The sequence below is a fragment of the Telmatherina bonti genome (genome assembly GCF_933228915.1).
Source record: "Telmatherina bonti genome assembly, chromosome: 2".
Lineage (NCBI taxonomy): Eukaryota > Metazoa > Chordata > Actinopteri > Atheriniformes > Telmatherinidae > Telmatherina > Telmatherina bonti.
In genome coordinates this window covers 30,472,471-30,498,932 of record NC_136620.1, presented here as the reverse complement: position 1 = coordinate 30,498,932, position 26,462 = coordinate 30,472,471, and the positions used below count along the sequence as shown (strand labels likewise).

Sequence of the window (26,462 nt, the reverse complement as noted above, 5' to 3'; positions counted from 1 at the left end):
AACACACACAAAGGGTTGATGAAATATTGGCCCATTTTATCTGCACAGCAAAATTTCAAATAGTTTAATTGATGATGAATTCTGATCGATAGATAATTAGGTGGATCAGGATGGGGAGGGGGGTTGTTTATAAGATCTGGAAAGAAATAACAGACAAGGTTATAAATCCAGTATGTTGTCAAATACAAAAAAGTGAGGGGATTAAAATAATGTTTTGGATTGGACAATTAAAAGCAAGTACTGAAAAGACAAGAAAGCTGCCTGAGAGAACAAACAAATAAACAACCTTTATCCCCAATCTATGTATCTTGTTTGTGTGTCAGAGAAATTAAATGACAAAAATGGAATTTGGATTAATCTAATCCTGATGGACAACTCGCTTTTGCAGTGGATTAAAAAAACAGCCTAACAGTCATTTCAGCTGTTTTTATTCACAATATTGAAAGTGCAGATGTCCAAGTATTATCACGTCTTACAGTAAACCAGAAATGTATGTCCAAGAGGTTGGCATGTTGTGTAAAATGTTAATAATCTAATGATCTGCAAATCAGTTACACTTTAACTGAAAATGTGTCATTTTCAGGGATTTTTTTTTCATACTGTGACTGGGAAATGATTATTTAACGTGTTTATTTTGATGGCCACAAACATCATCTTCAGTTAAATATCAGATAGTGATAAAACAGAATTTGAGGCTCCTCATATCATATCATTAAAGAATCCACAGAGAATTTTGCACTGAAGCAATGAAAGTGGCTGAAAACTGATGAGTGTCCCTGCATGGACTGACACTGACTGCAACAGCTGATGCACGATGAAAAGCTTGAGGTAATTTAAGATGGACTGAGACAAAGTCCTTGTCCTGTTCTTTGTAGGATCAACCCTTGCATTTTCTTACTTTTTAAAATGACAGATACTAGAAATATGAGAGGTTTGATAGAAGTGCTCAACCCAAACTCAGCATCTCTGAAAGGTGTGAAGTTGCAGCTGGAGCATCTTTGAAAGTAAAATTCGCAATGAATGATGATGGCGATGGAAATAAGAATATGAATAAACCTGTTTAACACCATTCTAAATTCCAGGGTTTTACATAGTGGGGTTACATAAAACACTCTGGTACCTGTCAAGGGTTTTGCTGGACACCCCATACAGGACTCCATAACAGAAATAAAGGCAGGAGGTTATAAATGCATGAATGAGTGTTTGGACCAAAACATCAGGATGGATGGATGTGTCAGCCTTCCATTGGTCACATCCATCCATCCTCTTAAATCTGCAGCCTGGGCTTCATCCTGGACTACACCCTCACCTTTGGGCCAGATATGAAACCCACCACCAAATCAGTTCTCTTTCTTGCACCAGCAAAACTTCGACAGGTTCCAGGATTAGATCTCCAACGTTCCACTGACGAGACATGCGATGCCACAAATTCAGTTTTGTTTCTATTTCATTTGAGGATATTGAGAGACATCCAGGCTTTTATTTAATGGAGGCAGTTGATCAGGGAGAGTGTGGAGAAGTGGTGGACGGTCATATATAGCTGAGTCTCATCAACATATGGATGAAGATGAAGGCCATTTCTATTTAGATGTCTTGCTTATTTCAGAAAGGCTGTGTAAAACCACATCTTCACCAATCTATAACATCATGCTTCTGTTCTAGAAGAGTCCTGCTTTTCAGGTGGCCTGCCTTTAATCCAGAACCCATTATCTACTATTGAACCCAAAAATCCAACAAAATATGCTCAAAGACAATGAATACTGGAAAGCTTAAATCAAGCCAAAAATGGACAAACTTTCACTTTTAGACAGAGTTGGGTCGCAGTTTTCCCCCACAATATGTTTTTCTCTGATACAGATTCTTTAAGAAAATATTCTAATAACATGAGATCATATACAAGTTGTGATACATCATATCTTCTTGTCTTTGTACAAAGTCATAATTTGATCAACAAAAAATATAGATATTTTCCAGTTAGTGTTAAGCAGCAAAGCCTTCCTGCTTCTTAACTGCTTCTTGGCCTCTTATTCAACATAAGCACAGTCTTGTTCTTGTTATAACAGCTTCAGTAAACAACTGCACCATGTCTCAGGACTTTGGCCTTCATGTTGATTTGTAGAATAGTCTAAATCTCTTTTTGGAAATAATCCATCACCCCATTTAACTCTGAAACACAACAACACACCATAACTGGCTCATTCAAGAAGTAGTATTATTTGCTGCTGTGCTGAGGTGCAAAAATAAAAGTTAATCTCATGAGTAATTCTTTAAATACTTATTAATGAGCCTCTAAATATTTTCATGCTAAAGTAGAATCATCATTTGCATGGCAGTGTGCGTCACAAAAACTACAATGCAAAACTGACCATAGCTTCAAAAGGCTAACAAGCTGTCCCCATGTAAGATGTAATCTGCTGTTGTCTCGACAGTTTGCTGCATGTTTTTGCTCACTGCATCTCGTACAATAAAAAGGGCTCAACCAAAAAAAAAAAAGAAAAGAAACAAAAGACAGAAAACTAAGTTAAAAACTTATGACTACTATGATCTTAATGGTGAATGTGGCAATATTGCGCACATGGAAACGGCGTTATGGGGCACAACGGTGAAGTCATTAAGAAGCTTACAGACGTTCTGGCAGATTAGGTTTTTCCCCTTCTAATCCTTTAGATTGCCACTCTACAAGCCTGCTGGCTGTTAGAGTTTCGTTGTGCCGCGCAGATTCTTTACATTGATCTTTTTTTTTTTTTCTTCTGTTGCTGCTCATATTACTGGACTATGAAGACTAAGATGGACATGGGCCATTGAGAGGAGAGGTCAAAGTGCAACAGAACTGCAGAAACTACACAGCAGCAGTCGGGACAAACCTTTAAAAAAATCATAAATGAAGACAAGAGTTAGTGATGCATTCTTAGTTGGATTTACTGAAACACAACATGGATTTATGTAAATATTACGGGAAAAAGATATTTTTTTCTAATCAGAGTGTAGGTGCCAGGCAGAACTACTAACTCGCACTCCAGTGGATCATTGGCTGAGCAAAGAGGATCATCTCTTTTTAAGGACTAATGCAGATGGTGTCCATCACTCTCTGCAGTGAAATGGAGAAAGAGCCATGTTGTGAAGACCAGAATGACCCCACAGTCGAGTATACAGAGCCTACAGAGGTGAGAGAGGACATTTCAGAGTTTGCTGAAAGTAACCTTCGGAATGAGTTTCCATGTGGGCCTGCAGAAGAAGGAGAAGAACCCTGCAGAAAAGAGCAGGCTGAAACTGAGAGTAAAGCCACTGAGATAAAAAGCCCACCTGATGCTGAGCAACAGATTCCAGAAACAAAATGCGCCGAAGAGAAGAAACTGAGGAAAACAAACAGCTGGAAGATGGTCCGATTCCAAGACCCATCAACAGAAGAGGATGTGTTGGAGAGAGACAGCTCAGCGGAGATTCTCTTTCCAGAATATGCTGTGGAGGAGTGGACCTCCACACCGTTCGCAGAGCTGTTCGCGGCAGAAGACTGGGAGAACATCACAGGTGACAATGCAGCACATCTCATGCACACATCTATGTTAAACGTCATGTTGGTATGTAGCCCTGAAAAACGTCTATATTTATAATTCATTTAGCTTTCTCTCATATGTTTGTATAGAAGCAATAATGCCTAAAGTTGAAAAGGAACCAAAAATGTGGCTGATTTTATGTTTGAACCATATGTGACCATGTTGGAACGCATGATTACCCCCACGTTGCAGAGTAATCCCACTTAACCCAACCTTCAAATGTATAATAGCAACTCAGCATATGTCCACTAGCATTCTAGTTTCACAGCAAGCAACAACAACACCAAACAAAACAAACTGTACAATCACAAAGTTTTTTTTTAAAACTCTAATTTCCACCTGTATGTACATGGAATCACAAGCTACATGATAACTTTTAGGTTTAACATCCACCCAAAATTCTTGCTGCATATTGTTCACCTGCCAGAGCAGAGTCACTACACACTGTTGTTCACCCGTCACATGCTGACATTTGCAATATCAACATTTTCAGTCCTGAATTGGGACAATTGAATGCATGGACTAATCTACTTATGTAACATTTTCTGGTGAAACTGGGCTTTCCCATATTATCTATGTCTTCACACAGAGGATCGACTGTTGAGGAAGAAGGTGCTGGAATCTGGAGACGTGCAAGTCCCACACTCCTCCTGGGGTCAGGAGGTCACTGTGAAGGTTCAAGGAGTTCTGGAAGACCGCACTGTGGTGGAAAAGGACTGCAAGCTTGTCTTTGTGATCGGAGAGGGAGATGTGAACCAGGTGACATTTTTATGACCAGATTGAATGTTGTATCTGAATAATATCACACTTTGTGCTTGCATTGCCTCACACTGTGACAAATAGAAGTAGGTCAGAACAATTTAGTGGCTTTCTGAAATGAACTAAATGCTCGCATCAGCACGCTCACAGTGCTAACATGATGATTAGCAAGTGTGTTTGCCGTGTTCAGCATCTTAGTTGCATGCTTGCAATCTGGGGTTTAACTATCCATCACAAAATTAAAGTGTAGCTGAGGCTGATGGTGAAGTCATTGCTCATAACATTTAGAATTAGTCAGCAGGTTATCCTGAACTGTATTTGAATATGTAGAGGATAATCCATCATTTTTGTACATCGCTGTCAACCTCATGACAGATCCAGAAAGGTGAAAGTCTCACCAACAAATTTAAAGTAATCTTGATGATAAACTTGACAATAACGTAATGTTTGGATCAAAATTATGTACTGAAAGTCTGATGACAGAGCTTACATTTGTATTATCTATAGAAAAATAAACAATGCAAAGATAACCCTGAATGTGTATTTGTTTAATGGTATAAAAAGTTGCATATGAAACATGTGCTCTCTAATTGCTCTCTAAGTATTGCATTTCTTGCCACCTGTAGGCTCTGGAGGAGTGTGTCATGTCCATGCAGAAGGGTGAGATCACATTACTGCTGGCAGATTCTCAGTATACCTATGGACTTTTGGGAAGGTAAGGACTTTCCAGTTGCTGTTTACTATAATTACACCAATCAGGAAACACTGAGGCGGAAACATGACTTGAGCAGGTATCTTTAATTCAACATTAATGACGTCCAAATATAATCTCAAACCCCTTGAACCTGTTGCTGAGGGGGAAGTCAGGTTGTTTAGGGGTAGCTGGGTTAATGGACCATAAACAGGAGCAGATGGCTTCTTCCTAACAGCATTCGGTAGCAGCCTATCCAGTGGTGCGTTTGTAACCTCCCAACCTATGGGAGAACACTACTCATATTACAGCAAATGGTTTGGGTTTATAACCTCTGCTCCATTTAACCCTTAATGTCTACTCTAAGATCTTTTTTCCCCCACTTTTTCAATTTCAATACTAACAAAAATCAGTGTATTTTTTAAAAAAAATAAATGTTTGTTAAAATAGTGAATATAATAATAGCAATGCTTTTTTTAAAAAAGCAAATTTTATAAAATTTATTGCAGTCACTGTATAATTTGCTCTTCCAAACAGTGGTGTGTAGAATAATGCATCACACTGGCAATATGTGTAATAAACTAATGGAAATATGTAAAATAAAAGTCATCTAAAGTCATTTTCATATGAACTATTGTATTTTATAGTTGTTTTTGTGCAGGGGATGAATTGTATTGTAAACATCCAGCACCATTTTCAGAGCAGTTGCATAAAATACCACCTGTACACCCATCATTTTTATTTAGCTGTAAAAGATCATTTAAAAACAGAGATCAGCTCTCACAGGTAGATTCATGACCCACCTCCATTTTTACAGCTGAGAATAAAACCAGGTATTGTTGACTTTATAAAACTCAGATGCTGTGAACAGTTTTGTGATGAGAGGATGTGTGTCCTTAGTGCACGTAGCAAAACGCCTTCAGCTACTTCTGAGAGCTTCATATGCGGTTTGGCTTCAGACCTATGAAGGAGAACAGGTTAAGTAGATGAAGAGGAGAGGTTTTTGAGCCGCTGTCTAGAATCTCACCCTGTGTCGTGCATGCAGGAGGAGGACGGAGGAGGTGGCAGGAGGTTGGTTAATGATTGTTTTGATGCAGCTGATTAGGGCTGTGTGTTGTGCAGTTAAACATATTCGAACCACAAGGCAGACAATCAAAGCTCCACACCAGCTCTTCAAACACGATTTATTTTCTGATGTTGTTGGTTGTCCTAAATCCGATTTCCTCCACTCTCTGAAGTTAAATGTCCCCGTTAAAAATTTAGGTGCAGGTTCCCAGATGTATATTAAACTTAGGAAGATTCTAACGATGAGCAGGATTTCCAGTGGCGATCCTCACTGAACTTTTTCGTTAGTTGTGATCTCACTTTTTTGTTTGAGTAACAACTCAGTCAAATGGGCTGGCTTTGTATGTTGCCCTGGGTAAGCTCAATCTGCTTGTCATAAAACATTTGATATGAACATTTTCAAACACATAAGTTGTATAAGAAATCCGAAGCGACAACAGATGCCATGTTTCAGTGTAGATTTGACAGCCTGTCTGTCTAAAATGACAAAGAGACGAGGGGTAATCTCATTAGTCTCCCTCTGTTCCTTGGCAGATGCACTGATTGAACTCTCGTCAATCGTCTGCTGCAAGCAGCGCCATTTCGAGCACTTCACAGTGTGTACAAAGCTGCTCAGACAATATGATTCAGCGTGGCACAGTGGAGTAATCTGTGGCTCAGAGTGTGGGTGATGTGCTGGTTACAGAGTTTATTATGATCAGAGCTACTGTTTCTGGAAGAAAAAAAAAAGGATCTTGAGACCCCTGAGTAAGCTGTAAGCATTTAACAAATCATTTAAAACAGACATTTTTTTTTTTTCCAAGGAAATATTAAAACCCTTGGAGTGTAAAAAGACAAGACAACAGCGTTTGACACTTCTTAACTGTTTCACACCAAAAGATACAACTTCACCACACAAAATCTGCATCTCCTTAGTCAGCAGGTCATTATCAGACAGGGGTCAAAGCTGACATCTGTTGATCTCTGGACAGGCCATACTTAAACACTCGTGACACCTTCAGTGGCCAGAGGGAGTCTGCCTCATCAGCTTTGCACAATCCTTAAGTCAATAACAGTAAACATCAGTGGCGGCTGCTTTATTTTTGTCTGAACAAAAGTAAACTTGCAAAACAGGGAACAAGTTTGAGAAAAGAAAGCTTGCACTGCGGCTGCAGAGGTTTCTACTGTATGTGACCGTCTACATAACCATTTAAAGACTTGTGCAGTGTGTGAAGTGTTGCACTTTAAAGCTATTTGGGCTAACTGCTAACAGAACAGAGATTTAAGCGTAAGTATTGGCAGGAAAGGTACTGGCCCACTTTTCCTCCTGGTTTTACTAAAAGCTACCTCAGTGACACTTGTTGAAGTGGATTTAATTAGACCACTGGGATGTATGTCTGAGTTTAATTAATAGTTTTCAAGTTTAATCCAAGCCTGGATGGAAGGTGTCAGTAATGAATCAGTTGGGGACAACGTGTTATCAGTACTTTATTGATATATTATTTGTTTTACAGGGATCTTGAAGTTGATCTATCTTGTGATTTATAGACTAATTACACATGTGTAAACGTGTTCTAAACAAGAGGTAAAATTTACTGCATGGAAGCTTTAATCTAAAATATGTGAATCCAAAACACACAGAATATAAACTTTGGCTTTTAATCACCATAAACTATGCTTAATATAGTTTCAATTTATCTTTCATTGACAATGAAGCAAAATAACAGCCACTAAATGTTCCATCATTTAAGATTTAGCAAGGATAATGATTTATTTTCTGCCATAATTCCCAACATTTGCACTCTAACGCTACACTACAACATACTAACCTGATGAAAATGTTCAGTCTGCATTAAAAAATCTGAAGAAAGCAGGGGTAAATAATAATAATAATGATATCCCACTTTCTTAAAAAACATAAAAAATACGTTAAACCAGGAAATATGTAGTGAAAAAAGAAGCAGTAACTAGAGCCGTTACTTATTTGCTTCAATAAACAAATTACACAGGTATATAAGCAAGCAGTACATAAAGATAGCTTCTTATTTAATCTGAGTAGCAGATGCTCTTTCTAAAACATCTCTTGGATTAATAAACTTTGTTATGAGTTAAGGTTGGTGTCTGTAGTATATAGAATAAACACAAAACACAGAACGGTTTGGGATTAGATCTTTTAAGTAGACCGTTTTAAAATGAGCTTAATCATTTGCATAGCAATAAAAACATCCCCAATGTGTTTTTTTTTTTTTTTTTCTGAGCCGAGATGATGCAAAGAGATGAAGCATCCCAGTCCGGATAATCTGGATAATAACTAATCTGCAGTGGCTGAAGGATAACATTCAAATAAATTTCCACTACTATATGAAAAGAGGCTGTGATGAAAAAGTACAAACACTCAACAGATGGCTGTCACTGTCAGTTTCCAATGGGAGAAAAACAAACACCTTACTGAAGGAGGGGAAAGAGGAATGCCCCTCTGACCCTGGGGGAGGTGGGCCTGATGGCTGCTGGAGCCTTGATTGCACCAGACAGATCTGGCTTCATAGCGGCCGGGCGGAGCAAGCTGAGAGAGAGGCTTTGCCTCATGGGAAACCTCTGTGATCGATGGTTATTGTGGGATGACTGGGAGCTATTTTTAGTTTCTTTGTTCTGCCACTGTGTGAAGATAAATGATGAGATTCCAACCTGCTCAGTAGTGGAATCAAGATTGCACTTCATCAGACTTTATCTGGGCTAGTCCAACAAAGTCCTGGATTTGCTTTTTGACTGCTCAAAAAAAAATCTCAGCTCGGAGAAGTGGATCTGGTTTAGTACCAACTCTTGGCTTGTCTAGGACCAAAATCGAATTTGCCTTAAATGCAAAGCACGGGTGAGACTCATGGGAAAGCCACATCATTAAAGACAAGAGTTGTATTGCTGGAGATACATCAGAGTAATTCCTGCAGCATCACTTCAGTCTTCTTTTTAACTGTGATGGTCATTTCACCATGGGTCACCATTGTAACCTATGGAGCCATCCAGTTGCAGATTTAATAGTATTATAAAATATTAAACTGTGGTCCGTACCAGCATTAAATTTGACATAGACTATTAAATATTTACACCAAACAGATAGGGCACATGTTTGCGTCTTCTTTGGAATGTTCTCCTTGTTGATGCTGTTTGAAAAGTCGGTAAGTGTTGAAACCCTCTCTCCGCGGCGTAGAAGGCACACCCATATCCAGCAGGGAGAGCGGCTGAAGAAGATGACTTTTCTCAAAGCAGAAAAGCACACAGACCGATAGAATCACACAACAAAAGTAGGACTCCCTGTGACTGCCTAGCAAAAAACAGCAGAACCAGGTGCTTCTCTGATCAAGTACAACAAAGTGCACAAGGACTTCATTTGGAGCTTTTGTGCAAACAAATTGTTTTGCAGCAGGGAAACATCTAAAACCTGCTGGACTCCAGGCCTTGAAGACCAGGATTTGGATCCTTGTTGTAAGGATTGTTGTAACCATTGTTGCCTGGTTAGATTTAATTTTTTTTCTTGTTTTTGGCTTAAAAAAATGCCCAAAAGAAAGAGAATATTGACCTGAACATGAATAAATAAATATCATAATGGAATACAAGATTTGCTGAATAACAAGCTGGAATTGTAACAGAATCAGACTCATCTGCAGAACCATTTTTGGCACATTTAATAAAAAAATCAAATGATAATTATGATGTGTTTTAGTTGTGAATCATTTGAACATACAATTGACAAAGACGGACTTATAATTTAATGGGTGAGGTGGTGGCCTAGTGGTTGTAATTTAATGTAGTATCAAAACAAACCAATGTGCGACAAACCAGGACAAGACATCGACTTTACTTTCTCTGTAGCAAAGTTCGCATGTAAAAAGGGCTGTAGAAACACAACATATTCTCTGCATTCATTAAACTTTGGGACTTATGTGGGATGAGTGTTTTCTCTTCTATTCTATACCGGTGTGTGTTACATGACACAGTCTCAAACTGGCATGTCTGCTTTTCAGGCACTTGCCTGTATGCAGGTACAATGACTCACTCGCCACACAGTCGCTTCGCTCTCTGTCAAATTTGATCACTGTTATGCGTAGAAGCCTCCCCTTTGTCCCTGTATGCGTAAGCATGTCGTCCATTCAGAAAAGGTGGAGGTCCTCTGTGTGCTGAACGCAGTGTGACTCACTCTGCAGAGCTGATTGGGTCAAATGAATAATGTGACCTTTGAGATGTTCTCCTGTGGAAAACACAACGATGAATCTAAACCATATTTCCATGTTGTTACTTTCTTGCAGCAAAGAATGACTGAGGCACGCTAAGTGCTGTGTAACTGACACCAGGATAAAGGACATGAGTGTGTTTTACTGTATGTCATCGGTGAAGGATACCAGAAGCAGATGTTAGCAAACCAACAACTGAACTGTTGGCCCTGCTGCCATGTGACCTGACAAGTTAGACTGTAGCTTTTAGTCTCTGTTTCTCTTTCCTGGCACAGACACAGCAGGCTGACTAGAAAGACACACCCAGACCTCACGCTTTAGGAGCAGCCCAACAAGCACTGACAGCTATAGCACGCTCCAGATAAGATCAGGCTGAGCTCTCAATAAGCATGCACTCCTATGTTTACGACAACCACTGCCCAGTTGGTGCGTTTAAAGTTAAGCTAAAATGAAATGTAGAAATTAAATCTAAACAGAGCAGACTCTTTCATTTTCTTTTGAATCTGGTAGTCAGGTTGTGTTGGCGCCACAGCTGTATTTTACCACTGAGGCCAGTGTTTGAACTGTGCATGTCCTTCATCTAATCTCCCTGGATGTTTACCTCTTTCCCCTACAGCTAGCAGCAGGCTTATCTCCCACATCGACAGCTTTGGCTATAATATTGCACCACCCTCAGCTCTAACAACTTCTGCTTTGTGGGGGTTTTCAGTGAGAAATAAATCTCCTGATATGAAATATGCTTTTATTGAGTTGTAGCTGAACGGTACATTTTTAGAATAGATGTTATTTGATTTCTACATTGCATGACCCCAAAAAACTGGTTGAGCTTTGTTTCTCCTGTTCTCTTTTCATTTGAGATTTATTTGTATTTGATGAATATTCTTTCAGAGTTTAATAAGCCCAGAAGTTTTTTTTAATCGCTGGCTGCTAAAGCGAAGTTACTGTATTTTGCTATGCAAAGTGAGGATTTTTGCAAGTAGTTTTCCATAGATGATTACTTAATCCTCATCCCTCTGGTTAGTACTGTTGATTCTTGTGAATTTTACATGTCTGCACATAAGATTTCAGGTTAAGATAATTTAATCTATAACAATTAGCCCTAAACTAAATCAAATTAACAGGGAGCTGCCTGCGGAAGAGCCTTGGCTCAATACCCACTGTCCCAACTTTACCTTTGTTAAGTAACTCTCACAAGTTGGCGAAGAAACAGGCTTTTCTGTACCTAAATGCTGACAACGCAGTTCTCCTTCACTGACATCTCGTGTCCGCTGTGCCCCCAGCTGTGAAGTAGTTTAATAGCTAAGACTGTTTTCCATTGTGTGGCATGCAAGGGGGGCACACAGGATGAGAACAAATTCTGCTCTACCCGCATCCTTCCACCCATGCCAGCCACTATTTTGAAACCATCCATGCCTGTCGTCTATAATACACTTCTCCATGGGGAGAGACAGATTAGTGGAGCGTGACAAAGGAGAGTTCACCGCAAAACACTAGTTTCTAAAATAAACCTAATTTACTCCTGTTCACATCTAACTGTCCCCATGTGGGGCTTGCTATGTGCAAAAAAGGTTTTTAATACTTTTCTCAGAAATGTCATACTCTTTATATACTAACAGTTATCTTTTTTAATTATTGATGTTTCACACAGTTTTTCTAAAATCAGACACAAGACCACACATACTTGTCGAACACTGACAAGTCAGTTTGCTTTGACCTACTTCACACAACAAGCAGCTTCATATGCAGAGAAGAAAAAGTGAACATTTTCGGAGCTTCTTTAACAAACTCCCTTTTAAGCCGCTTGTTTGGACTCCATATATTTTACCACGTTTGGATTGTTATTGGGCAACTTTATATCAGACTGTAACAATAAAACTGCACTGATGCCTTGATTTTCTATAAAACCTCTTTAGAATGATTTTTTACATTCTCTCCATATTTGCTAAAAACAAGCAACAGTCTCAGTTGTTTGGCTAACTGTGAAACGTTAGCATCATGACACTTGTCCTTCCAGAAGACCTGCTGACTCGCTACGAGGCAGAAAATACAGCTTACATCCTTTAAACACTTTATTGAGCATAGAGCAATAATAACCTGTGGCGTGTATCCTGGTTGTTGCTAAGCGGATAGGTTACATGGCAGCATTAGCTGCTAGCTAACATTATTTTATTGTGTAATGGATTATGAGCATTATACATCACAGGAAACTTGTGGTGGATGTATATATTTAGTCAGTTTTTCCCAAGGCATGAATAAACTATCAAGCTGATCTAATCTGATCTGATGTAAATTATAAACTATAGTCATAATTTACTCACTACAAAATATAGTATATTGATATAAGCTAAATCACACTTTTTTCAGGCTGCTGTTAACTTACACAAAATACTGTGTTTCATAGATTACATGGTGAAGATCAAAGCAGCCTGTTTAATACATTTAAACCTGCAGGTGATTTGCACATGAAGCCTCAAAGCAATAAACCATTTTCTGAACCAATTCACTGAAAAGCTTCAATGCTTCATGGAGCTTTATCTGACCATTACCAAGGCAATTTAACTTAGCATTAAGTATTAACTCTTAAACCACCAAAGTTGCAAAGTTGTGACAAATACCAGACTGTATCCCCAGAAAAACAGCTTAAACCTGTTACCAGTTTCCATCACTACATTGCACATGTGAATTTTCAACATTTAAAATTTCCACATTTTTAAAAAATGCCAATGAGGCAAAACTTATAGTCAATGATACAGAGTAGATTACAGAGAAAACATGCATCATACAGTATGGAAACATCTCTGGAGGGGAATAATTGCATCCTGAGGATGATAACTGGTCATCCAGCGGCCGTAGCTCAGGAGGAAGAGAAGTCATCTTTCATTCTGAAGGTTGGGAGATCCCCAAGTTGCCCCCAAATGTGCCTGTCAGAGTATGAGTGTGTTTGTGTGTACAGATCTAACTATTTCAACAAGTTTTATTTTGTTTTGGCACATTTTACCTAAATACAACTATAAATGTGCGATCTTGAAACAAAGATCTAGCTTTTATTGTAACAAAAAATGTCACATTTTAACATTCAAAACATTATTTCTTTTAAAACAAGTCCGAAGCATGTCATCAAACACATCTGCACTAGCTTGACTAGTGTGGTATTGGGTATCGGTTGTGGTATCGGTACACTTTTATTAATACCAAGTACGAGTACACATGCTTGGTATTGAGCCGATACCGATACCAGTATTGGTATCGGAGCATCCCTCATTCCATATGAAGCACATGTCAGAGATCATAACTCTAAAGTTTTTTTTTGTTTTTTTTTTATCAAACCAAGGTCGAGGCAGTAAGAGTGGAAAAATGAAAAATCTGTGGGAACAACACGGGTCCAAAGCAATATATGTCAGTGACACTTATGAAATTTAATACTGTGATGCCACGACTTGAAATGTAGTAGTGTTACTCCGATCCTAAACTCTGGTTTGTATTGAAAAACTGTGGGGCCTAAAGGGCTAAATCAATTGATTTAAACCACAAGTACAATAGAGTTCAGGGACAATTTGGATATTGAACATGCAACTTCCAAAGTTACAAAAGACACAACAATTGCTCTTCAGCAGTGAGAGAGAATTTGTTGCTTTCAACCATATCAACATGCCTTTACTCTATAACAGCCATAGATTTTGCTCTACTAGCTGTGCAAATATGACAATGATAGAAAAAAGCACAACTGAAGGTATGTAATTCATGAGGGAACTTACCAGTGTTTGTCAGATATTTTCCAAAAAGTGAAATTCTGCAGAATGCTTGGTGCCGGGAGGTGACTCTGAAGCATTTGCTTGTTTGGTTAGGTTTAGGAACCCAACTTGGTTAGTTTTAGAAAATGATCATAGTTCAGTTTTAAAAGATCGCATTTGTTTCCATCACTTCAGATGGCTGGGCTGTACAAGTTCATCCAGTGTGTCAACAACTAGTGTGTTAAGACTTTCTGTGTACAACTGTGGGGCCTAGGAGTCCTACTTAAAATGTGTGGCACCACTGAAATGCGAATGTGTTGACAGCTGCACTTTTGCAGGTCAAAAAATTATCTGGCCATTGTGTCAAAATTTAGTTGACAAACTTGCTTGGTCATCAGAATAACAACTTTAGTACCACACCCTGGTATTTTTAATGCAGATTTGTGTTCAAGCACATTATGCATATTTGTGATATACTCCTGCCAATACTCCTGCCGAAGTAGATTATAAATAACTTGTTATGACCAAGCAGCAAGTGGTTTAAAGTGAAGCGTATGCAGAAGTGCCAAAAATTGCAGTTCATCCCTCATCCACTAGGGGCTCCGAAACAGAGCAAATCCCCACAGAGTCCGATGTTAAAAAGGCCAACTTCACAGCAAAAACATGTTTACAACCTGGTACAAAAAACCATTTTAGGTTTATTAGGTCAGATTTACCTTCATGACAGCTGTGGGCGGGAGTAAATTTTTTTTTCAAACTCCTTCATTTCGAAGTAATTTCATCTTGAAATTCTCCACAATTAGGGGCATATCATTTTGATTGACAGGTACTCAATATCCTGCTTCAAGATAGAGAAAAGTAGAACTGCAGTTTTTAACCTTTTTTCAGCCAGTAAAGTGTGATTTAGCTTAACCCTTACCTTGGCTCGGTTAGTTGGTTAGCTTCTGTTAGCTACGGGTTAGCTCGGATGGTTCTTAGTTACAAGGTTGGAGATTGCTAGATGTCCATCATCCACCCCCTCTCACGGTCCCGACGACACGTGTGACACTACCAAGATGGCGATGGTAGGAACTGAGATTCAATTCAGCTGTTCACAAACCTACGGATGACATCACTGAGGCTCTGTCCATCTTTTATATGCAGTCTATGGTTATTACGGTGTTCAGAGGATATATAGACTGCATTATGTGGTTGAAATGTACAGCATTGTTGTGAAAGTGTGAATGTCCGGAAATTCTTATGCAGCTGCGTCTTTTCCATGTAGAATCCAAAATATACATCTCTGTTCAGAGTTTAATTGTTATTTTGTGTTATAGGGTGATTGGGTGGACAAAAACACAGCAAACAAGGTTAGCATTTTACCTGTTAGTATTTGCATGTTAGCTTTGTAGCTGCGAGTGATTGAGTGATTGAGTGATTGTATGTTATCTTTTTTCCCTTGCATTGCGTCTTTAACTGCAGTACACTTTCTATTCTTCCCACAGCTGATTAAGTTCCTTTTCATATGACAATGAGGGCAACACTAAATGTCTAGGTGGAGCCACTATCTGGAAGTGTGCGTCACTTTCCCAATCTGAGCAATAATTATGTTTCCCCTCTTTCTTTGACGGACGGCTTTTTATACTGCCTTCAAGGTTTTGGGTGTTCAGAAAAACTATAAACATGTTCACATTCTGATGTGGTCAGACAACATGCCCCTACAACGTCCTTTATTTCTAACTTATGGTGGTCATTAGTTTGCTTTGTTAACAGAATATGACAAGCCATTGCTCTGTTTTCATAGCTGCTTTCAGTTTCGTGGCTGAAACACAAATTCTGGATTCTTTGACCTTCAGGACCACCCAGTCTGCTCGTCATTTGTTGCTCAAACATGTCATTTCTCATAAGGATTTTACTGTTTCATACTTGGCAGCTATGTACTCTTGGACTAAAAAGAAGTATCATCTTTCCAGCAACTTAAACCTGCGTAGGTTCTCCTGTGATAACTGATAGAGTTGCCAGCCAAATCATCAAACCCTCTTTATTCATTGGGCTCGTTTATAACTGCAGCAGAATGGAAGCAGATGGCTTCATGGAGAGCAAGCTGTTCCTGACAGTGACACACACACACATGCACACACAACGGCATACATAGTACAGTAGGTCTGTATGAGCAGGTTTACATGTCGAAGGTATCATGATCTCAGAGGTGGAGACAGCAGTATATTTGAGCAAATAAGCTTGTGTGCCAGGTGTGTGTAGAGAAATGCAATGGTGCTGCTGTGGAGGGATATGAGGTGACGAGTCCATCCTAGGAACCCAGAGGAAAAAATGTCTGTGAAGAGTAGCAAGTGACACTGATGTGTGTGTGTGTGTGTGTGTGTGTGTGTGTGTGTGTGAGGGTGATGAAGAGGTACCGTTAGTGGGAACGTGGAACATGACTCATCGCACTGAGACGTCAGCACACCGTCATCAGACGTCTACAGCATCAGATGCAAAGTCACACATGCACACATATACACACAGACACACACGTTCTTTCTAAATATTCCTCTCAAAGTTAATGACTGGCAGACTCCCACTGACGTGCTCACTGCAAGATCAAAATCAGATGTCCTGAGGGATTAACTACGTGTCATTATAAATGAAACAAGCTCAGTTGTTTGATAGCTCTGATTGGATTAACTATGCTGTGATATTGTGAAGGACAAAACAAGTGAGCTCATGTGTACAATAACAAATTTGTTTGCATGTATGATAGCAGCAAATACAGCCCAAAATTTCCAAGTTCTCTGATAAGATGGATTGTTACCATTTGAAATAGTTTAGCGTGAAAAAGCCTTCATTCAGAGGAGTACTTGCTTTCCTCATGATTAATACCCCTGCTCTCATACCTACGCACATCAGCAGAGACTAAAGAGCCAGCAGATGCAGGCTGCTCCCCTGAGACTTTCTGCCTGAATAAGACAAGAGTTAGCTGAGCTTTTATTGATTTGATTACAAACAGACAGTTGTTGTGGCCTTTGTATATCTCTTAGATATCAGTATGATAGGAGGGTGACAGTGAATCATACTGATACTTGTGATTGCACTTCTTACATTGCAGAGGAATTATTCACCTTTTATTACAATGTTATAACAGCTTGTGGTTCTGCTCAGGTTGAGGTTTGAACTTTAACAGGATCATTGCAATGCTTTTTTTTTTTTTTTTTAAACTATAGTTGTATATTTGCTGATGTGATTGAGATAACTGTCTTGTTGCATGATACGGTTTTATCCAAGTTTTAGCAGTCAAATGGTCTCGCATTTAACTAGAACCGATTGTTAAAAGGAGGAATTTATGGTCCTGTAGCTGCAAAACAGACCCAAGTCATCGCCTCTCCATCACCATGCATAGTGAAAAAAACTGTTCAGCATTTCACAACTGAAGTATTTGTTTTGGTTCTTCATGCAGAATTTGATAAGCTTTTGGATCTTTGTTATGTCAATCTACATTTCTCTAGATTTATTTGCAAACTCAGCCTACTATTTTTTTTTTTACTTAAAAAAAAGAGGTTTTCTGTATACAGTCATTTTGTAATTGTTCTGTAATGAATTTAACATATTAATGAGCTAGGTCTTGTCAAGTCTAAGATTTTTGTTTTAGGGTTTTTCCCGCAGCATTGTACAACTTGACTTTGGGGTGAACTTGCTGGGAATAGTCTTATAACTCAACCTAACTTGATGGGCAGCAACAGTGGCTTTTCTGAGTTGATTGTTGATGCCTTTTGCCGTGGCATTGTTTCACACCTTGCCAAAGCGTTTGCTTTAGTGTTTACACTCTTGATGAGGGGTGACGAAGAACCACACTGAGTGTGTGTTTTAGCTCAGTCTAAATAAATAAGGATAATAAGATGCCAAAGTATTATCATTTGGTGTTGAACATATGAGGCTATTTACCTAATATCAAACACCCTGTATGGATTAAATGGTGTTTTGTGTTGTCCTGACATCAAAAATGAAAGCGGATTCATTTTCTCTGCCGCATATCTGTTTGTGCTTGTGTGCTGGTCATCAAAAATGTGTTGATGATTAAAGCTGTAAAGGGCAGGTGTAACTGTTCAGGTGAACATGAGCAACAATCGTTGCCGTGAAGTTGCATCCCATTTAATAAACAGGGAGCGTGATAACTTCTGTTCATTTGTTCTGGGCTTCATTTGCAAAACAGATATCCCCGACTTGGTGACATTTTCTCTGTGGGACTTATCTGGTTTCACCACACGTGTGTTTGACAGCTCAGGCTTAGAAGGGAAATTAATTTCTGATTATAATCTTTTTATGACATTTATTCCTTTACCAGAACGTCATTTAAAGAGCAACTTGTGCTCACAAACATTTAATGTTCACAACAGCAGAGTGAAGCAAACATCCTACAGCTTTCTTGAGCGATAATTAACATCTTTACAGTTAAATTGCTCATCTAAACACTCTCACTCAGACTTTCAGTGGTCGTTGTCTCATGTCTCTGTTGAAGTAGAGACATGTATATACAGTTAACATAATGAAAACAAGGATTGTCACCTTTCAAAATACAGGGCGTTGGGTTCTTTGCTGAGATATTTCTTTTATTACTTAGACAATTTTAATGTTCCAAACTAAACATGGGAAATGCACTTGATGACCTTGTGCACACCTCAGATATCATATACTGATCTGGTCATGGGTTTAAAGTCATTCCCAGAATAATATATCTTTTGCAGATGGTAATGATGTCAATATTTTTTCTTTCTCTCTTTGTTTTTTTGAGAAATAATTAATCTTTGCAGTGCCACACATCAGAGCCCAAACCTGTGACATTTCCTGCTATTGCATAAGCTTGAAAGCGAGTTTTCCAGCTCACCTTCTTTCAAAAGAAAGGTGTTGTTTCTGTCAGAAAGCTTTGAACATTTCTCCTTCTATCAATCATCCAGTCATTGTAGAGAGCTGCAATATACCACTGGCATACTATTAAACTGCAGGCTGTAGTATTCCAGATGTTCTCGGATCCATTACACCAAGCTGCTTCAGTCTGAGAAAGAAGGAGCAAAGATGAAGTAAACAAGTGGTTGGGTGGGAAAGCTAAGCATTTAGAAAGCTAGGCCTTTCCTTTGTGGAATTTCATTCCATCTCATCATTTTTACAGCAGACTTTTTGACCAATGAAAGAAAGGAAAGCATGCCATTAAAACATTAAAAGGGGAAACAATCCATAGGACTTATTCCTTATTCCATCGTAAAGCCGTCATCTGCACTGTTATGGCTAGTTTAAAGAGTTTACATGCTAATATTTTAATTTATGGGGTCCAGTTGAATAAATGTGTAGGCATTAATATTAATAATTACAATGTTTCTGATGGCATACTTTGCTGCAGCATTTCTTGCCCACCTCCGCTCGATGCTCCAGCTTAGCGCTTGCAGTTTTTAAGCCCAGTCTGTTGGTTAGTTGAACAAGTAAAAAACACATCATGTTTGAATTGCAACCAGGATTTATTTCTGCTGGATGGTTGGGCCTGCTTTGCATCCAAATGGCATGGATGATATATTTGAATCAAAATATGTATGTATGTTGAAGTCATATATTCATAACATAATCCCATTAAACTGACTAACAACATTCATACGCATCAGTATGCCCATATACCACAAACTGTTCAAAGCATTTCAGAGCATGCCTCTTGATCCCAGCTGTGTTGATGATGTTCATCAAACAGGTAATATAAACAGGTAAAACAGGTAAATAAAAAAAACAGTGACAAAAGTGCTAAAGTTTGGCTAGGAATTAATTAAATATTTTTTTAGGATTTTGTTTTAGATCTGCTGCTCATTTTGCCATTTTGACCCTGATTGACCTGGTTAGTAACAGCAGGCAGAGTTTAACAGGCACTGTAGTACCTAAAGTGACTTGATAATACAAACCCATACTTGGTTTATTTAGTCTATTTGTTTCAAATTTTGAATATTTTAATGTCCTTCTGCATTACGGTTTTGACAGAGCTCTGACCTGTCAGAAAATCATTAGTGCTAATAGTAATGTTAGCCAAGCTGCAACATAATGTGCTGACATGAAGGATTTTCCGATTTCTGTACAAAGATTGTCTTTCAAATAAAACAAAACCAACAAGTTTCTGGTTCCTCGGATGGTGGGAGTGGAATCAACTTTGTTTCTCTAACAAGGTCTTTTGATGCAGCATTTAGTTTCAGGACAGATGAGATGTCACATCAACGTTACATGTGAAAGTACGGAGCTAAGATGGGGTGGGTTTTTATTGAACGTGGCAGGTGCCTCAGGTTCTGGTAGCTATGCTAATGTGCGAATAAATATTTCGTTTGTGCGTAATAGATACGCCCATTTCAAACATCTTCAAACATTTCCACCCTTTCCCACACTTCCATACATCTTTTACCGGGCGGTACTGAGCCCAGAGCTCCTTTTTTGCACTCTGACAATGGAAGTTTCCATTTGTTAGCATATTCATTTTACGCATCAAGTATAAATGAACCTAAAGCCTCCAACATCCTGCTGCTGAATTATTTTTTTCTTTTGTCTTTCACTCATTTTGGAACTGCACCTTTCTCGACTCTTTAATGTTTTCTATTAAAGACTCCTCTTGCAAATGTAGAGATGTAAAAAAGTAAAATAAATTAACTATATGGGTCTACGTGCACAAAGACATCAGTGTATTGTGGAGAAAAATGAATGTGTGTCAACCCAACTTGTCTTAATGAGATAACTGCCGTTATCTGATTAAATGTCTGATTATGTTGTCTCCATGATCACTTAAATAACCTGAAAACTCTAGAAATCTGACCATGATCAGATTGTTGGTGTGCATGTTATTAGATGCACTTTAATCTCACACAAATGTATGGTTCAGATGATCCCACATCCCTGGTTTGCTCAGTCTGAGCACACAATGATGCTGGACCAATGTGGACTTTGAGGTTTGTCAACACACCACAGATGTGATCTTGAATGGAACAACCCCATTGCTAGTTAACTGAGCTCAGTTAGGTTGAGTGAAAATGTCAGCCAAGGATCTGTAATTTTTTATTTTTATTTGGTACGGACACAATGGTCCATATAGATAAAAGAATTAACATCAACGAACACAGATACACAGACAACTCACAATTTAGTCCATGTAGCTGTAATGAGCTTAAATAAATCAAGTTAAATGAGTAAACTAGTTAATTATTTAAAAAATAAATAAATAAAATAAAAAGGGAAACAAATAATGGAGGTAAAATTCTGTGTTTCAAACACAAATTAATTGTTTTCCAAATGCTGCATGAGATAACACAAACATCTGCATTATTCACTTTGGATTTTTTTTCTTTCTTTCTTTCTGATTTTTAACCAGCTTCCAGGGAATATCTCCAAAAGATTGCCTAGTGAAGTGTTGTGTGCATGTCATAGTTATTGCAAATTCAAAACTCACCTTTGTGGACTTTGCTACTCGCTATGATACTTCCACCTAGTTATTCCATTGTGCCATTTTTTAAAATATATTACTATATTTGTTTTTTGTTGTGGTATTTTACTGCATTTTACGGAATTTTTATTATCTTTTGCTGTAAGATGACCTTGAGAGTCATGAAAGTGTATTAATCTCCCAGAGCAGTTACTGCTGGCCTGCTTCACACATTCTCTACAATATTGTGGATTCAATCAAATACAGTGTATGATACTGAAACCGCTGCAGCCACTGTTATTTACACAACATACCTTTTTTGAATCATAACCTAAATCCCTACCCTTAGATACACTACTCTCCTGTGATATTTCCTGCTGGGGGAACACATCTCCCCTGGAGATTTGCATGTGCAAATGGCGGCTATAGGTACTATCTGTAGAGATGCGTCTGGACTTTGTGTTCATCTTCAGATTCATCATCATTGGCATTGAATAAATAAAAGGCTCCAATCTGAATGTAGTAAATTAAATATACTTTTGAGGTAAATGCTGTGGAAAGAATTAGAAGACTTAAAAAATGAAAACAAATGACTAAAATCTGAGTGTGATTTATATTCAGTACTTGAATATGTTTATTCTAATGTGATATGAAGGGGCAAAACTGATATTAAGAACTTTATTGAAATAAAAATAAATATATCAAACAGATTTTACTGGAAGATCTGCGACTGTAACTTTAGAGGGTGATCCATTAGTAAGAACTTTGGTTATATGAAACATGTCTGGCTGTTAAAATTAAAAATACTCTTGAGGATTTTAGAGAGGCTGCAGAGCTTTGTGGTGTTTATTGGACACATATATGCTCATGGAACGCGGGGATTATGTGATGAAGAGTCCAACTGACAGTGTTATGCTTGAGGAGATAAAAAAAAAATAAATTGGGCTGCTATCACGCAAATGTTGATGTAAACAACGTAGGTTTGATTAAAAAAAAGATTCCCAGCATGTTTATTCTGCCACAAGGAGACTGGCTGGTTTAGTGGGAATTGCTCATGGTAAACTAAACTGCTCAGTATCTGGGCATTATTTTTTACTGCATTCACATCTACATGCCTCAGATGGTCCCATTTACTCAGGGACTTGGCACTGGCATTCACCCTTCCTGCTGCACTTCACTACTGCATGAACTGTACTTTCTCCACTTAATGAAGTTGTGTAACCAAGTGATCCTCTCCTGTGTCTTTGAGATGGCTGGACAAGCAAACATCTGATTAAAATCTGGCCTCAGGTCATCCAGACCTGAACTGGGATCCCCTTTAACAGGTCTGAAGGAAATATGCTGAAGATTATATGGAGGCTTCTGCGGAGCTCAACAGCCAGGATGTATGCAATAGACGGCCTTGATCCCTGTGAGCGCACTTTCATTGGCTCGTCGCTGGAGGAGGAAATGAAAACAAGTTGGAGAGAAAAGCACATGCCGGGGCAGCAGCTGAAAGGCCTTAAACTGTTAGTTTAGTTTCTTGATCTTGGGACCATAATAGGAGGCTGCTTCACTGTAAATTAACCAGTATGGCAGCAGGCGAAGAAAAGCAGCTGTGACGTCTCAGCAACGCCCGGATTACAGCTAAGCTTCTTTGCATGGCTGTTTTGATGCCGCGTGTCCGTCCAAGAGTCAAAACAGACACACGACTGAACGCCAGCAGCAGCAGACCTGTTTTCACTGCTGTGAAAAAAAAAATCTCATAAATCCTGTTGGATTTTCTATTATCATACAAGCTGCACGGTGCATTTATTACGGTGTATTAGTGCACTATCTGAGGTTGTAACCATAGAAACCAGGATGAGGCACATGGCTGGCCTTTCCATCATTTATGGAGTGTGTGACGTCAAAGTGACCACTGTTTTCCCTCTGAGGAAGGTTTTCCTTTCATTCAGAGCGGTGAGGGGTCTGCGTAGCAGATAACAGGGTAAGTCAGCAGTGCTATCATACATCTTAATGAGGAAGTTTGCAAAGCCACAACACCCAACTATGTCATCTATAATGAATTACGCTTTCCATCACCAGGGAAACTCTTAACCTTATCACGCCGTTCACATGAACACAAAGGAGTGGAAACATTCTTGTTTATGATCTGATTGTTACAAAAGCACGGCTGACTGACAGCCAATTTGTTCATGTGCATGTTGATTCATTCTGATTTGACATTCGAGTTATTTATGTTGTGTATACTGGTGTTATGTAAGTTACTGAAATTTAATACATTTTCTTTTTCCCAACTTTGCTGAAAATCAACCTAAACTCTACTGGTATGTTGGTGAAATACTAACAGTAGAAGAAGACCACAAAAATCTTCTAAATGAACAAATTACACAGCAAATGCAACAAACCCCTGAGTATCTATTTGTTATCTGGCTTCACAAAGCCTACACATTTAGCTCACACTAATAATCCATCAGTTCAGTCGTTTTGATTCAAGCTTTTTAATTCTGGGACTTTAATGTGAAAAGGCTACAGATAGTGCTGCACATGTAAATCAATGAAAACATAAAGCAGCAATAAAACAAAAAAGAATTGACAAGTATAAAATATACTGAACATGTACAAGTGTTAGAGCTGTAAACAGTCCTTAAAATAGATTTAATTTGCTGATTTTTTCTTTTGCTTTAATGATTTGAAATGCTGATTAGGGTCAGACACCACCTCATTTACATAAACGTTTGCATTTCTCCTTTCTAAAGTTAATTTGGTCAATTTTTTTTTTCTTTCTTTAACCACATTGATCCCTTATCTTGAGCATATAGTATTCTACAACAGGTTAACCACGGTGATCTACCACTTTAAGCACCTTAACATTACTAACAGCAAAGGGTTAAATCTGAAGACACAAAGGGTCTACCAAAGACACAAGTGCAGCTTCACACTGATAACCTGCAATGAGCATGTAAGAGAAAAGCACCGTATAGTCATTCAGTCTGGCACGTGAGGCTGTCTCTGTCTCCTATTGTTATCAGAGCTGCTGCCACATCTTCACGCCAGCTCCTCATTAATCGCTACAGGCCTCAAGCTCTGTTCTGTTTCTAAAGGGGTCAGACTGCAACCTGCAAGATGGTTTTTCTGCAAGACAGTGTGAAACAGGCCTTGTTTTATGATCAAATAAAACATTCAGCAACTTTCCACTTCATATGATCTTCACCAAGAGAATGGGTAACAAAGCTACCGCAGCACATCTGACTGCACCTAACCTTCCACGACGAGGGTCACGGAAACAGCAGAACAGTTACCTGGAAGTACTTTAGAATCAAGGCTGCACAAAATGAAAAGTTTTAACCGGGATTTAAGGACTAACATAATCACTTACATTCCTTTAAATAATCTTATCTTTCTAAAGTAAAACAGTTCCTTCACAATAACTGAACCCAGAACTGTCTTTAAAGGTGGAGTATGTAAGATTTTCAATATTTTCAAAATAAACTAACTAATAAAATAACTACAATCATAATTAGACTTTTTTAAAACATGTAGGTTCCAGTCTGTCCATATTTGATGCGTTATTAAATTACATGTTTAATTAATGACAAATGACAAAAAGCACTTTTTTTTTTACTGGTAGGCAAACATTTAAGAAGGGTCTTTGTCATTAAACTTGTAATTTAATAACACATCAAATATGGACAGACTGGAACCTATATGTTTAAAAAAAAAAACTATCTAATTATGATTGTAGTTATTATTTTAGTTAATTTATTTTGAAAATATTGAAAATCTTACATACTCCACCTTTAAAAAGTTTGTCAGTATTAGTACACAGACATTCCCGATCCTCAGAGCTTGTATTCCTTTAAGTTTCTGTGCTTGTGTCTTTATTTAGTGATGGTTTGTTCTTTAATTTAGGCTCAAAGTTTGACAAAAACCTTAACCCCAACTTTTACTCAAAATGCCAAAAGAGGGGAGAATTTCAAACAGCAGCCACTTTCACAGCCTGGACACAAAACTAGAAGTAACCAGAAGTCTTTGAATGATGTTTGAACCCTTGGTAAGTTAAATAAGGCACACTACTACTCTGCCGCTGTTATACGAATGCAGAATAATTACAGAGTCACAGAATCTTTGTGGATTCTTGTAAAATCTCAGTTTTAGTTTTACAGAAAGAATAAAAAAGTTGGGACTCTTGTGTGATCAGAGTTCCTTCTTTAGTAAGAGGCCGTCTGCAGCAGGCTGGGAGGTTGGCTCCTTCGTGTCACTTTATGGACACTTACATGGGCTGTGGTTGCAGGTTCAGGTTTCACTGGGATCTTGCCGCACTGACCAGTCTCTGCTTCCTGTTTGTTCTAATAAGACCCCGGGGACTCATTGGCTGATCTCAGCACAGCAGCAGCAGCTGACTGGTATTGCGCTAATCGCCGGTGACCTGCATGACACTGTAAACCTTGTAGATCAGTCAAAGAGCTGCATCTCAGCTTAAAGAAAAGAGCTTGAAAGTCATGGCATTTTCTTTTTTTTAACTCGTGGTGACAATGACAGCATAACTCTCGGTTAGTTGCAGTTTTCCTTGGCGTTTCGGGCATAACTTCAGCTTGTCCTCTGCATGCTGTGGTGCCTTTTATTCCCCTCCACTGCTTTTCATATCAGCTGCAGCTCTTAAGACATCTCCCACCTGTTGAATCCTGCAGGAAAATGTTTTGTATCAGGCAGCAAAAAGTCAATGTGTTTGCAAGACTTGCATTTCATTTACAGGATAATGCCTCATCTGGGATTCACCATGTCGATGTGGCACATTTAGTCGGTGCAACTTGCACTTAAGTGTGTATATCGATGAATCATCACCTCTAGAATAATATGTCTCATTCTGTGTGAGTCATGAGCAACAAAGTGGATGTTTTCCCCCTGTATGAAAAAAAAAAAATCAATGGCTTTTGGCATGATGAGAGAGGGGTTTCACTGAGTTTCTGCAGACCGAACATTATTCAGCTCTTTAAAAGCCAGATGCAAAATTGTAATGATCACTTACTGCTCACTACATGTGTGTACCAGGCAGTGATAAATAAC

At 38.6% G+C, this 26,462-nt stretch overlaps 1 protein-coding gene across 1 annotated transcript in view; it reads left to right on the top strand.

Annotated features, from left to right (window-relative positions):
• Positions 1-3,071: 3,071 nt before the first annotated feature.
• The window catches only part of fkbp16 (FKBP prolyl isomerase 16), a gene marked incomplete at its 5' end in the record, with an annotated part of 32,815 nt that continues 9,424 nt past the window's right edge, over positions 3,072-26,462 (top strand). Inside the window, 3 exons of the mRNA XM_079257711.1 lie at positions 3,072-3,528; positions 4,144-4,313; positions 4,940-5,028. Of these exons, the coding sequence (XP_079113837.1) occupies positions 3,072-3,528; positions 4,144-4,313; positions 4,940-5,028 (716 nt within the window). The remainder of the gene's footprint in view (positions 3,529-4,143; positions 4,314-4,939; positions 5,029-26,462) is intronic.